This window comes from Pogoniulus pusillus, chromosome 10 (genome assembly GCF_015220805.1).
Source record: "Pogoniulus pusillus isolate bPogPus1 chromosome 10, bPogPus1.pri, whole genome shotgun sequence".
Taxonomy (NCBI): Eukaryota; Metazoa; Chordata; class Aves; order Piciformes; family Lybiidae; genus Pogoniulus; species Pogoniulus pusillus.
The window spans coordinates 90607-103643 of record NC_087273.1 but is presented as its reverse complement, the minus strand read 5'-3'; the positions used below and the strand labels follow the sequence as shown (position 1 = coordinate 103643).

The 13037-nt window shown below is 42.5% G+C and overlaps 1 protein-coding gene across 1 annotated transcript in view; it reads right to left on the bottom strand.

Annotated features, from left to right (window-relative positions):
- The window catches only part of LRBA (LPS responsive beige-like anchor protein), a 370336-nt gene that overhangs the window by 292384 nt on the left and 64915 nt on the right, over positions 1-13037 (bottom strand). Inside the window, 9 exon segments of the mRNA XM_064149442.1 lie at positions 940-973; positions 975-1124; positions 1530-1543; positions 1546-1563; positions 1566-1659; positions 1661-1682; positions 4247-4422; positions 4682-4771; positions 5449-6417. Coding sequence (XP_064005512.1) covers positions 940-973; positions 975-1124; positions 1530-1543; positions 1546-1563; positions 1566-1659; positions 1661-1682; positions 4247-4422; positions 4682-4771; positions 5449-6417 — 1567 coding nt within the window.

The window sequence follows — 13037 nt, the reverse complement described above, 5'->3', positions numbered from 1 at the left end:
GTTGTGTTTCTGAATTACCTTTACCTTGTATATTTTCTGTATATAACTGTATATATATGGTAAATATCTGCTTATATATTCTGCTAAGCTTCATTCAATTTCCAGAGCCGGTTGAGTCTAGTCTGGGTGATTTCCAAGTGTGGGGAGTGGGTAACACCCAAACCATCACAGCAGTAAGGAAGTCAGCATCACTCACTGCATTTCACCATGGGGCAGGGAGGGTGAAGACAGCTGCTCTGACACTCATGCAAATTAAATTTTCATTACAAAGTCTTACAGCATGCAAGTCTAGAATCAGAGTAATAGCAAGAATAGCAGCATGAATACTCCTTTTCGAATAACTGAAGCCAGTTATGATGTTCTGTGGTCTCATTTCCAGACTAGTCATTATTTATCTTTTTTTTTTTTTTAAGGTAATGATAATTTTCTTTCAGTCCAATTTGATGAAAACCAACCATAATATGGATACAGCCTACTGCCCAATTTGAGCCCTGCTCTTCAAAAAATTTACATCTCTAGTTCACCACACACCTTCACATACTGACCTCAAGACTTAAATCTCTTTTCTACACATTGTAGAGGCTCACAGTTTTGTACAAGGTTTTAAAGCTTCAGATAATTATCTCGTCCTTGACTACCTTGGGGAACTTTCACCAAAGAAGTATCTTCATGGATAAAAACATGTCCACAACAGTCTGGCAACAAAACTGAATATTTCTTCTATTTCTACTTTTCAAAGAGAAAAGGTACCCCACGGTATACGCATTGTGGAATGCATTAACAGTACAAACTGTAAAAGATACAAGATCCCAATGTGGCTTTGATTAAATTTTGTCTTCATTGAACAAAAAAAGGACACGAACCCCTCCCAATAAAGCTAACAACTGCCAACTATTTCATCAAAGCAAGCTGCTACGCTCAGTAACTGCTTTTATTTGCTCACCAGACGAAGACATTGTCGCAGAATTCCTCCCAGACGACATATTTTTTCTCAGACTCAATTTCTGTGAAACCGAGAGGAGGCTTGCAAAATTCAGCACATCCACAAGATTGATTAATCTTGGAGAAATGCTAAAGATGCTTCACTGAAAGTCCTTGAGTTGGCTCATATTTTCCAATTCATGCTGCACAGAGAATTGAAAGCAACAGTTACTTTTCCACAAAGGATAATTCCAACAGCCTTTAAGAGAAAAGTATGCTGAGAGTTCTCTTTTCAGTCACATTCAAGAGTAGTAATTAATCACATTCTGGGAATGACCATTATTCTGTGGATTTAATCCCATTCAGGACCTCTATGGGACAACTAAATTAGGCAACATCTTTTTATGTCTTCAGGCAAAGAGGGCAGGCACCTAATTTATCTTAGAGAAAGCATGGAGGTCGCAAAGGGAGGAAAGAGATGCCTTGTGGATACATCACCCACACATTCCTGTTTCCTGAAAGGACAAATATAATGGTTAATGCCAGTACATAAAGAAAAGCCTCCTCCCACACGAGATAAGAATCTCAAATAAACCTGGAATTCTTACAGTAGCAGATGTGCAGCAGAAAGCAACGGCAGTATCCACCGCAAGCCATGATCATGTTGTCCATCACTTGAGAGATGAGGTGAACTGTGTTATGCACAAATACGACGTTGTCGCTGCTGTTCACAAAGTCGCCATCACGTTTTTGTAGAATGGCTGGTCCATAATAAACAAACCAAAACAAATCCACAATCAGAATTCTTGGGTAATTTAGGATCTCCATGCTTTCACCAGACTAAAACTAGAACAGTCAGCAGTGCGGCAGGGAATAGCACTTGACTGTAAGGGTCAATGTAATGTCCTATCAGCATAGAATGGCCTGGGCTGGAAGGGACCTCCAAAGTCATCCAGTCCAACCCCCCCTTTGCATTAAGCAGGGACATTCTCCACTAGATGAGGGTTGCCCAAGCCCTGTCAAGACTCTCTTGAATATTTCCAGCGATGTGCCCCCAACTTTAAACCCAAAGCTTTCCTTTCTTTTCTTAAACTTTTCCAGATCGTAGCTTTGCTAAAACATCAAGATCATAGAATAGCAGAATGGTTTGGGTTTGAAGTGACCTTAAAGATCATCCAGTTTCAAACCCTGCTGTCTTGGGCAGGAATACCTCCTACTGTGTTAGCCTGCTCAAGGCACCATCCAGTCTGGCTTTCAACACTTTCCAGGCTTGAGTCTGCCCAACTTCTCTGGGCAACCTGCAATGTTCATGTGAGAAGATCTGTGTCGATCATCATTTGGGTGAAGATACATTATAGGTTAGTCCAATGCTTACATGCTATAGCAAAAGTCACTCTGTAGAAGGCAGAACAATGAGGTTTTCTGGAAGTGTGCACAAGATTTTAACTAAACATTATCAAAAATAAAGCTTTCAGAGAAACTAAAATCAATGAAATAGAAAAACTTGAATCTGTCAAATGTGGAAATATGTTTAACTTCAGTTCTGTTTTGAAAACGTACTTAAGCTGTATCTGAGATGTATCATCTGATTGACATCTAGCTGTATCTATCTCATGTGCCAGGAAGCTTGGCCTGGAGGTCAGGAAACATTTTTTACAGAAACAGTGGGGCGGACATTGCCACAGGCTGCCCAGGGAGGTGTAGCTGCCATCTCTGGAGGTGTTCACAAAATGTATGGAAGCGGAACTTTGGAACATGACTTAGTGGCCACAGTGGTGCTGAGTTGATGATCTTTTGCAGTGAGGGTATTGACACACTGGAGCAGGTTGCCGAGGAAGCTGTGGATGCTCCTTCCCTGGAAGCATTCAAGGCCAGGCTGGACAGGGCCTTGAGCAACCTGATCTAGAGAGAGCTGTCCCTGCCCATGGTAAATGGGTTCAAAGTAGATGATCTTTAAGGTCCCTTACAGCCCAAAACATTCTATGATTGTATGATCTTAGAGGTCTATTCCAACCAAAGCAGCTCTATGATTCTGTTCTGTGTGCTCAGGTTTAGTCACATCCTGAAAATCAGACCAAAATTCACTTCAGTTTCAATTGGTTCAATCACTTAAATACTCTATTTCTTCATCTTTCTACTCCCTTCCATGGAGTCACTATAGCTATATGGTTTAAATTAAATTTGACGTTCATTGCCCAAAGCAATTGGGCACATTTAAGTACTAGATCTTAACATTAAAATGCAGGCATTACCACTGTTTTCAAAGCTTCCTCTTCTCCCTAGACTGAATCAGCTTAATAATTACATTCCGGTCTTTGGTCCAAAGTGCAGTTTTTAGATGCCTAAACTTCTCTTGCTCACAGAACTCTTACCAGAGGTAGCATTATACTGTGTGGTAAAATTGCAGAGCAGTAAATGCTATAGTAGTGTGCAACAAAAAATCAACAGCAACATTGCCTTAAATGCAGCCAGAATTCAGGTAACACCTGTGTGCAGATCATGCTACCAATACATATTCTACTTATCTATGGACAGCTAATGTTCCTTGTGGCCAAGAAGGCAAATGGGAGTCTGGGGTGCAGCCAGAAGAGTGGTGGCCAGCAGGCCAAGGAAGATCTCCTCTCACTCTGCTCAGCCTGGGACATCGCATCTGGAGTGCTGTTTCCACTTCTTCATCTCCCATTCAAGAGAAAACGAGAACTACTGTGGAGAGTCCAGTGGAGGCTACAAGGGTGATTTGGAACATCTGTCTGATGAGGAAAGGCTGAGAGACACAGGGCTATTTAGTGCGAGAAAGAGAAGACCGAGAAGGGATCTGATTGTTATTTGCAAATATCTGACAAGTGAGTGTCAAGAAGAAGGGGCCAGGCTCTTCTCAATGTTGTCCTGTTGTAGGACAGAGGGCCACAGATCCAAACTGGAACACAGGAAGTTCCACTTCAACATGAGGAAAAGCTTTCCTGTGAGGGTGCTGGAGCCCTGGAGCAGTCTGCCCAGGTAAGTTGTAGGGTGTCCTCTGGAGACTTCTAAAACCCATCTGGATGCATTTCTCTGTGACCTGCCTGAGGTGATCCTGCCTTGGCAAGGGGGTCAGACCAAATGATCTCCAGTGATCAATTCCAACCCTACCATTCTGTGATAGGGGATAGGTCTGTAAAGAGACTTTTTGAAAAAGAGACAATTTGTGTACCGGTCACAAGTAGGGTTACGAGGTGAGCAAAATTCCAAGTCAAAATCTGACTCTGCAGCAGTTTCAACAAAATCTCAAGTGAAATGTAACTAAAATGACTGTTTAGAGTACTCCATATGAAGCCCAGAAATTTACCTTCTCCACATCTGTATATCTGTTTCTATGGAAAAGAGCAAGTCTGTGAGCAAGCGCTGATGCATCATTGACCACTTAAACTCAGGGATACGGAACACAGTTGACCTAGATTCTCTCCTCTGCCCATCTGATGTAGCAGCCAGCTCTTGTCCTGAAGAATCTTGCTGCCTAGAGCCCTGAATTAATTTTTCAGACAGAAAAAAAAACAACACAAACACACTATCTGGTTACTAGTTTTCATTACAGACACTGAAATGCATTGAATAGACTGGAGATATTCAGTCAACAAGTTTAGACCATGTGCATGTTTACAAGTAAAGCCAAGATTCATGACACAAAAGCTGTTTACTGGATATACCAAACCTACAAACTAGTCTACAACTGCACTACCACGCCTGTCAGTCTAGGAATACACATGCAGCAACCCAACCTTACCAGAAAGGGAATATATGTTGCTGTAGTCAGTGGTTTTCCTCCTTTAAGGAAGAATGGTGCAGAATGAAGAGCATCCACTAGCATGTAACTCTGCAGAAGGGAAGTACTCAGATAAGTGACTATTTAACCATGAATAGCTGGGTGAGAAACTAAAGGCTAGAGGGGTGGAGAACTGCAGCACACAAAGAAGCTAATTTTTGAATTGCACTTGGACAAAAAAGTTAGGCTGCTGTGATGGAGAGACAACCCCATCGAATTTTATAGTTTCCAATGTATCTATCTCTTTGAAACTTTCTATCATCTAATGGGTTTTGTACCTGCAGAGCAGCTAGTATAATTTTTTTCCACAAGTTCCACCAGGATTTTAATCAAATTATGGGTTTTCTCTTATAGTGCTATTCTTTCCTGCACAAGCAACATTTACTTCTCAAAATGAGCTAAATTCTAAGAGAATAGTCTGAAAAGAGTGAGGGGAAGTTGAGTAAAGAAGAAGAAACTGAAGAAGCACCGATACAAATAGTCTGTCTCTGTCTGCACCCATCAGTGGATACACAAAAAAAGACCTTAGAGACTTCTCATAACACCAGTTAGTAAGAATGAGAGGTGGTTTCATCAAGAGTTGGAAGCATTCTTCAGGTAGCCCACAAAACTGCACACGTTAAAATCCCACAAGCACGCAGAGGCGCACTTTTTTTCCAAAAATCTCATAAAATAACAACTTTCCTTTACTTTTTAAGCTAGACAGAGGAAGGGAAGGCAGAATTTACCTCGGGCATGGATCTAGGGAGCGAAGGTGCTTCTAGACCCTTGTTAGCTTTCAGTTCCAGTCTTTCTGTATCTGATGCAACACTGGAAACATCAAGTTTGGCAATTCTTTTGTCAGAGGCTCCAGCAGGCTCTGCCACACGGGCATTTGCCTTGTCTTCAGCTGTCTTTGTTTTACTGAAAAGAGTCTTCTCTTCATCTAGCTTCTTTTTCCCTCCTGAATCTGGCTGAGGTGCTACTTCTGGTAAAGAAGTCACTTCTTGTTTCCCATCCACACCTTCAGTATCTCCAGATACGGGTGGCTTCTCTGTTGATTTGTCTCGTGATGTCACTTCGCTTTCACTAGAGCTCTGTTCCTTGTTTGTTTCTGCAAACTCCTCTGAGGGCAAAGGCACACTACTTTCTTCTTTCAGATCGACAAAGCCATCTTCATCTTCCATCTCCACTGTTGATTTTCCCAGTCTTTCTGGAGTTTCTCCTTCCAAATTAGCTTGCATTGCTAAAGCAGCAGCAGTGACAGTTACTGTTTCTTCCACCAGCTCATCAGCTTTGCTCAGAGAGTCTTCAATAGCTTCAGCTATTCCAGAACTGATTTCTGAAACACTTGGCTCTACTCCTTCTGGAGAAAGTTTTGCACAAGGCACTGCTGCTGGACTCCGTGTAGTCTCTTTGTCTTCCCCCTCTTTCTCCTCCCTATGATTAGATACTGAAAGAGCTTGTTGGTCACTGTCTGATGAGGTATTTGTCTCTGTCTTCTCAGTACTGCACTCTGTGTCACTGGTAATGCAGGAAGGAGCAAGAGCATCTTTTAACTCCAAACATTTCTGCTTTTCCTTGATTTTAGCTTCTTTGTTTACACCAGAGATTGTTCTAATGGGAGTCGAAGAATGTATTCCACTGCCTTCACCTCCTTTCCCTTGGTATTCCTCGTACATTTGAGAGAGACTCTCTTTGTGCATTTCAAAAGTTACCTAAAAGAAAGTACGGTAAAGATTATGTATTTTCCCGGAAAAGAAAACAACAAATCACCAAAACCCACAAAGTCATACAAAGTTACGCTGGAAAATTATATTAGATACTGTATTCATGATTAAAAAAAATCCTATTGGAGATCACCTCAACTGGGAGCAAATTTCCCTAAACCTCCATGTTTCACCTAGCCAAAAAGAAGAAAAGAAAAAAAGTAAATAAACACCAGAGTAAAAAAGCCTGGACTGATCCCAAGGACCAAAAATTACAAGCTTACTAGAAGAACTCAGAGTTTGAAAGACTACTTACAGTAAAAGAAGTGAAAGAAGTTTAGTATTTATACTTAAGACTTGTATTACTCCCTAGGCTAATTACAGTCATCCGTAATTAGAGGTACCTAACTATTCTTAGAGTCCTGTCCCTGAGGACAAATAACTCCCTGCCCCAGTATAGATGAGGGGTTGATCTGCTAGAAAGCAGCTCCAGATAGGAGCTGAGAGTGCTGGCAGACAAGTTCCCCATGAGCCAGCAGTGTGCCCTCACCATCAAGAACATCAACTGTCTCCTGGTGTGTGTTAAGAGGAGTGTGACCAGCAAGACAAGGGAGGTTCCTCTCCTCTACTCTGCCCTGATGAGGCTACACCTTCACTATTGTGGCCAGTTCAGAGCTCCCCAGTTCGAGTGGAACAGGGAACCACTGGAGAGAGTCCAATACAAGCTACAAAGGTGATGAGGGGCCTGGAGTATCTCTGTAAGGAAGCAAGGCTGAGAGACCTGGGGGACCTTCTCAATAATTATCAAGAGCTAAAGTGCAGGGGTTAAGAGGATGGGGCCAGGCTCTTTTCAGTGGTGCCCAGTGACAGGACAAGGAACAGCAGGTACAAACTGAAACCCAGGAGGTCCTACCTAAATGTGAAAAAGGACTCCTTCGCTGTGAGGCTGCTGGAGCACTGCAGCAGGCTGCACAGAGAGGCTGTGGAGTTTCCTTTTCTGAAGGGATTCTAACCCAACCCAAACACTGTGATCCCAGGCAACCTGGGCTCTGGGTGAACCTACTTTAGCAGGGGAGTTGGACTAGATGACTTCCAGATGTCCCTTCTAACTCCTGCCATTCTGTGATCTGCATTTCTTGCACTCATGTAATTGTACAAAATGCAGAAAAATACACAACAGTGCGAGACCCAGAGAATTAAATCTCTTTTACTTTGTAAGGGGAACACTGTGACAAGCAGCAGGGGCACTTAATTTAGCTGAGCTTTCACAGCTTTTTAGCATCTTGAGTACGATCAACAATCCATGAAGATAAATAAAATTCCAAGAAATTTACATAAGCAAAACACAATTCGCCAAAATCAGAGCAGAGCCAAAATCCTAAGCATCTCCAAATGATACCTAAAATTCTCCTTTTCCTCTGGTGAATGCTATTTAGCTAGCCTGAAAGGCACAGGAGAACACCTACACAATCTGGTTAAAATGATGTCTGTGGGTGAAATGAAAGAAATTGTTATATTTTTAAGTACCTAAACTCCAGAGAGAATTTTTTTTTATATACATATTGATAAAATTCATTTGCCCAAACAAATAGCTGTGTGATATAAGAGAATCTCAGCAGACTAACTGAACTTTTTATTACACTGTCATTCAATCTAGTTCATGTACACCTTTATATTTAGGATTTAAAATTATCTTTTGTAACAGAAGTGTTTATCTATAAGCTTAGATCTCCACTTTTTCCCAAGGCAGCAGTTACACTGGAGGGTTTTTTCTTCAAAACCATTTTCTTTATCATAAGCACTTTCTGCAGGCAAGGCAGAGTAAATTTTACTACACCTAGAAAGGAACATTTTCTGATTCTCTTGCATACTACTTGGATCTCATATAAGAAGTCCATATACCTGGTGCCCAAAGCAACAATTACTTGACAGGAATATTTTCTCCTAAGATGAAACTAAACAGCAGCTCCACAAAGAGGGCCCTTGGAGTCCTGGTGGACGGTAAGTTCTCAGTGAGACAGCAACGTGCACTTGTGGCCAAGAAGGCCAGCAGACTCCTGGGGTGCATTTGGAAGAGTGTGGCCAGCAGGTCAAGGGAGGTTGTCCTTTCCCTCTATTCTAGACAGACCATATATGAGAGTTATGTCTAGTTCTGGGCTCCCCAGGTCAAGACACACAGGGAACTATTGGAGAGAGTACCACAGAGGCTACCAAGGATGATGAAGGGACTGAAACCTCTGTCTGAGGAGCAAAGGCTGAGCGACCTTGGGCTGTTCAGTCTTGTGAGGAAAAGACTGAGAGGGGATCAATGTCCATAAGTATCTGAAGGGTGGATGTCAAGAAGGGGCTGGGCTTTTTGGTGCTCAGTGAAAGGACGAGGAGCAACGGACACAAACCAGAGCACAGGGAAGTTCCGCCTCAACACGAGAGAAAAACTTCTTTGTTGTGAGCATGGCAGAGCCCTGGAGCAGGCTGCCCAGAGAGGTTGTAGAGTCCCCTTTTCTGGAGGCTTTCAAAACATGCCTGAGACATGTTCCTGTGTGGATGGCCCTGGGTGACCCTGCTTTGTCAGGGAGGTTGGACTTAATCTCCAGAGGTTCTTTCCAACCCCTACCATTCTGTGATTCTGTGATTAAATACTGTCCTTCAAGTAACAGTCAAATTAAAAGAGCAACATGCAAATGTGCTGTACAAAAAACATGTAGGCAAGCTCAAAAGACTTCAGAGAACAGCCAGAAGAATGACCAGAGGACTGGAAGATGTGCCATGTGAGGAAAGGCTGAGAGAGCGGGGCTTGTTCAGCTTTGAGCAGAGAAGGCTTAGGGGATATCTTATCACCAGGGACCAGGACACAGAGTAGCTACCAGGAGAATGGAGGTTCCCTTTTGACCAGAAGTCTTACGGAAAAGACAAGGGGTGATGGGGACAAGTTACTCCTGGCGAGATTCCCATTGCACTGCACAAGAAAATGTTTCCTCATAAGAACTGTCACAGACTGGAACCAACTCCCAAGCGAGGCAGCAGATTCCCTTATACTGAACAGTTTTAAGACAGTTTTTGTGACAGAGTGCTGGGCCAGCTCATTGTAACTCTACTGCAACCTAGAAAGGTTGCACCAGATGATCCTTAGGGTCCCTTTAAACCTGGCACTGTGGGATGCTGTGAAAATTACACAAGACTGCCTGAACCAGACTTTCTCAAACATGCTTTTGAAGTAAGGCATTTTCTTATTTCTGTGCAAAAGACAGCCAATAGAAGAAATACTGGTCTGTAAAACCCGGCTGCTATTCGAGGCTGCACAAAAACAGTCCTGCTCACTGGATTCACTTGCAATTTGTTTTGGCAGGAAACTAAGAGCCAGTGGTGCTGCAGTGGAGGCAACGGGCACTTCTTCGCCCCACGCTTCTGTTGCACGACAAAGCACAGAGCCAAGCAAGGCACCCTATGAAGAAAACACCTAAAGGTTGACCAAAACGGTATCAGCAGGAAAACCAAAATTAAGTAGAAATGATGATTATTAGACGTGCATAGACAGAAAACAGCACAGAGATGCATTAAAGATTAATCATCAGGTTCCACAAGCTTACAACAATTTATGAGACAACTGTTAGCTTGAAGAACCTCAAATGTACTGAAGTTGAGTCATTTTTTATTTTCCTTAAGGCATCTGCAGCTGTAAAGCTGTTAATACAAAATTAATTACTAGAAATTGTTCTAAATTAGGGAGCTAAAAGGCCAATCATTAATCTTGCCCAACATTTGATGGTTAATCCATAGCTGTTTGCAATGCTCAGAGCAAATCTCTACGCACTACTAGGTAAAGACACTCGTGCGCTAATAATGGCAACATTTGCCTCTGCCATTAATTCCACCTTAATTTGACATTCAACATTTACTAATTGCCAAAGAGAAAAATTAACATGCAGCACTGAAAAAGGTTAAGATGATTGACATTTACTTTAAAGAACATAAGGAAAATATTTTACCTATACATTAAGATTTTGTCCTCCTTTTTCATTGTCAGGTGAGCAATTTTGTTGAGCAGAGAGAGGAAGGGAATGTCAGGCAGACAGGACAGGGACCTGATGGAGTAGGTCCAGAGGAGGGCCATGAAAATTAACAGAGCACCTCAACTATGAGGACAGGCTGAGAAAACTGGGGGTGTTCAACCTGCAGAAGAGGAGGCTCCAGGGAGACCTAATAGCAACCTTCCAGTACCTGCAGGGGGCTACAAGAAGGATGGAGAGGGATAGGTTACAAAGGCCTGAAGTGATAGGAGAAGGAGCAATGGCTTCGAATTAGAGAATAGTTTTGGGCCGGATGTTAGGAGCACGTTCTTCACCAGGAGGGTAGAGGAACACTGAAACAGGTTCACAGGGATGTCACATCCCTAGAGATGTTCAAAGTGAGGCTCAAGAGGGCTCTGGGCAGCCTGATCCAGTTGAGGATGCCACTGCTGACTGCAGAGGGGTTGGGATAAGGTCATTTCCAATACACACTAATCCGTGATTCTATTCCACAGCACTGCTGGCTCCTTATTGAGTCTGCTCAGTGCAAAGCAGCTCCTGTGCTGCTGACAGCAGCAATAAACTCTTCATAACTCCAGAAATTCTCACTTTTTAGGTCTTAACAAGGACTTTATTTCTTTTCTGCATCTTGTCTAGCAACACTAACTGTTCAAAAGAGGCAACTGATCTTCAACAATAGTAGCCGTGAAGATACCAAACCTGATTTTAGTGTTTGATCAAGTCAAAGATACTAAGGTACTGTGTGCACCATACACTGACTTACAGTCTGTAACCCACTGACCTGAGCAATCTAACAAGATAGATCACAGAATCATTAAGGTTGGAAAAGACCTTCGTGATCATCAAGTCCAACCATAACCCAACTACCATGACCACTAAACTATATCCTGAAGCACCACATATCTCTGGGTTATTTCTGAGTGGTTCACAGAAGAAAGCTAAGAAAAGCAAGTTAACATAAATTATGCAGGACACTATATAGAAGTTTCTTTAAGGTGTCTAAGCTTCTACCAAAAAACATTCAAGGTGGGTATTAAAAAGAGAAAAATCACTGTACCAAGACATTTTTGCATTCCTGCATTCTGCACTTTCATCTAAGTAGCAATATTGCAGCATTTTGCCTTTTTTCCCTTCCTCAGCTTAAGAAAAGGATATGCATGCAATTAATTTCTAGCAGAAGCAAGGAAGTACTGGTTGATATAATTCCCAAAGGTCTTTGCTCATCTGAGAATTTCCTGTATGCTGGCAGCATTTTATTTTCAAATCAAGGTATAGCTTACTGTTACATTGCCACACAACAATCAGTTCAACCAGCACACCAAACCTGTATTTTCTCAGCTTCACTAATGCAACTATTCCTTTTAATTTCTTCAGCTTGCAAGGCACAAGCACATTATCCTCTCAAGGTTATGTATTTCCACTCTCTCTAAGTCCCTGCCACCATTCTTGCAGCCCAGAAGACTGTCAAAGTGGAAAATTCTTTTAAGACCATCCAGTCCAACCATTCTCTATCAAAGCTGGCGCTAAACTATGTCCCTCAGCACCACATCTCTGTCCCTTTGAAAATCCTCCATGGATAGGGATTCTGCCACCTCCCTAGACAGCCTGTGCCAGTGTTTGAAAACCCTTTCACTGAAGAATTTTCTTCCAGTATCCAACCTACACCTCCCCCGGGGCAACTTGAGACCGTTTCCTCTTGTGTGGACACCTTGTGTGCCCTGTACATATTTGATACTGGTTACTAACAAAATTATGCTCCAACTAAAAACAGTGTTTACCACTCTGCATTGTTATAATACCCATCTGTAGCTCTTGTGCGCTTTTCTCTTTGGCCAACCTTTTACACCATCTCCAGGTGCTGCTGGCGCCCCCTCCACAACCACCATTTGAACTCACAGCCCAGTTCAATTCCCACAGCCACAGCCTGAACACAGGGAGCAGCAAGGATGGAGGTTTGCCTCCAGCTCTGCAGTACTTGAGGTCACTTGAGGCTGCAGACAGGTCTCATTTCCCAATGATTTTTTTGAGACCTCTGGCACTTCTCAGTCAGTAGCAAAACTCCATTATGCTCTTTTAAGGCAGCTGTGTAGCTTCCTCTACCTAGTTCTTTCCTGCTTCCTGAATTCTCATTCCCTTGCTCGCTCTGTTCCTATCTCTGTTTCACACTTTTCTTTCAGTTTGGATTGGTCAAATTTTGTCATCCTCCAGCTTTACTGATGATATTGTGCTCACTCAGACCGAGTGAATAACAAGCTGTAGGATCTCCCTATTAACCATACATGCTGCATGTGCAAGACTCCATCAGTGGTGCAGATCGCTCCCTCCCAACTATTCTGCTGATTGAACAATGAAAATACTTTCTTCTTCTCAGAAGCATTGACTAGGAAATGCTTTCCCACAGACCTACTGGAAAAGAAGGAAACACCTAGATAAGGCAAAGGGTTGTGTCATAACTACGTATTTTGGAGGATATACAGCTTGAAAGGAGGCTGCACAATCTAGTCTCCAAGTTCCCTTTGCTCTCCCTAAGTCAGGTGATGCCCCTGAGAATCATTCTATTTAGAATAAGCAATATTTTTTTACAAATAACTGTTTATATCA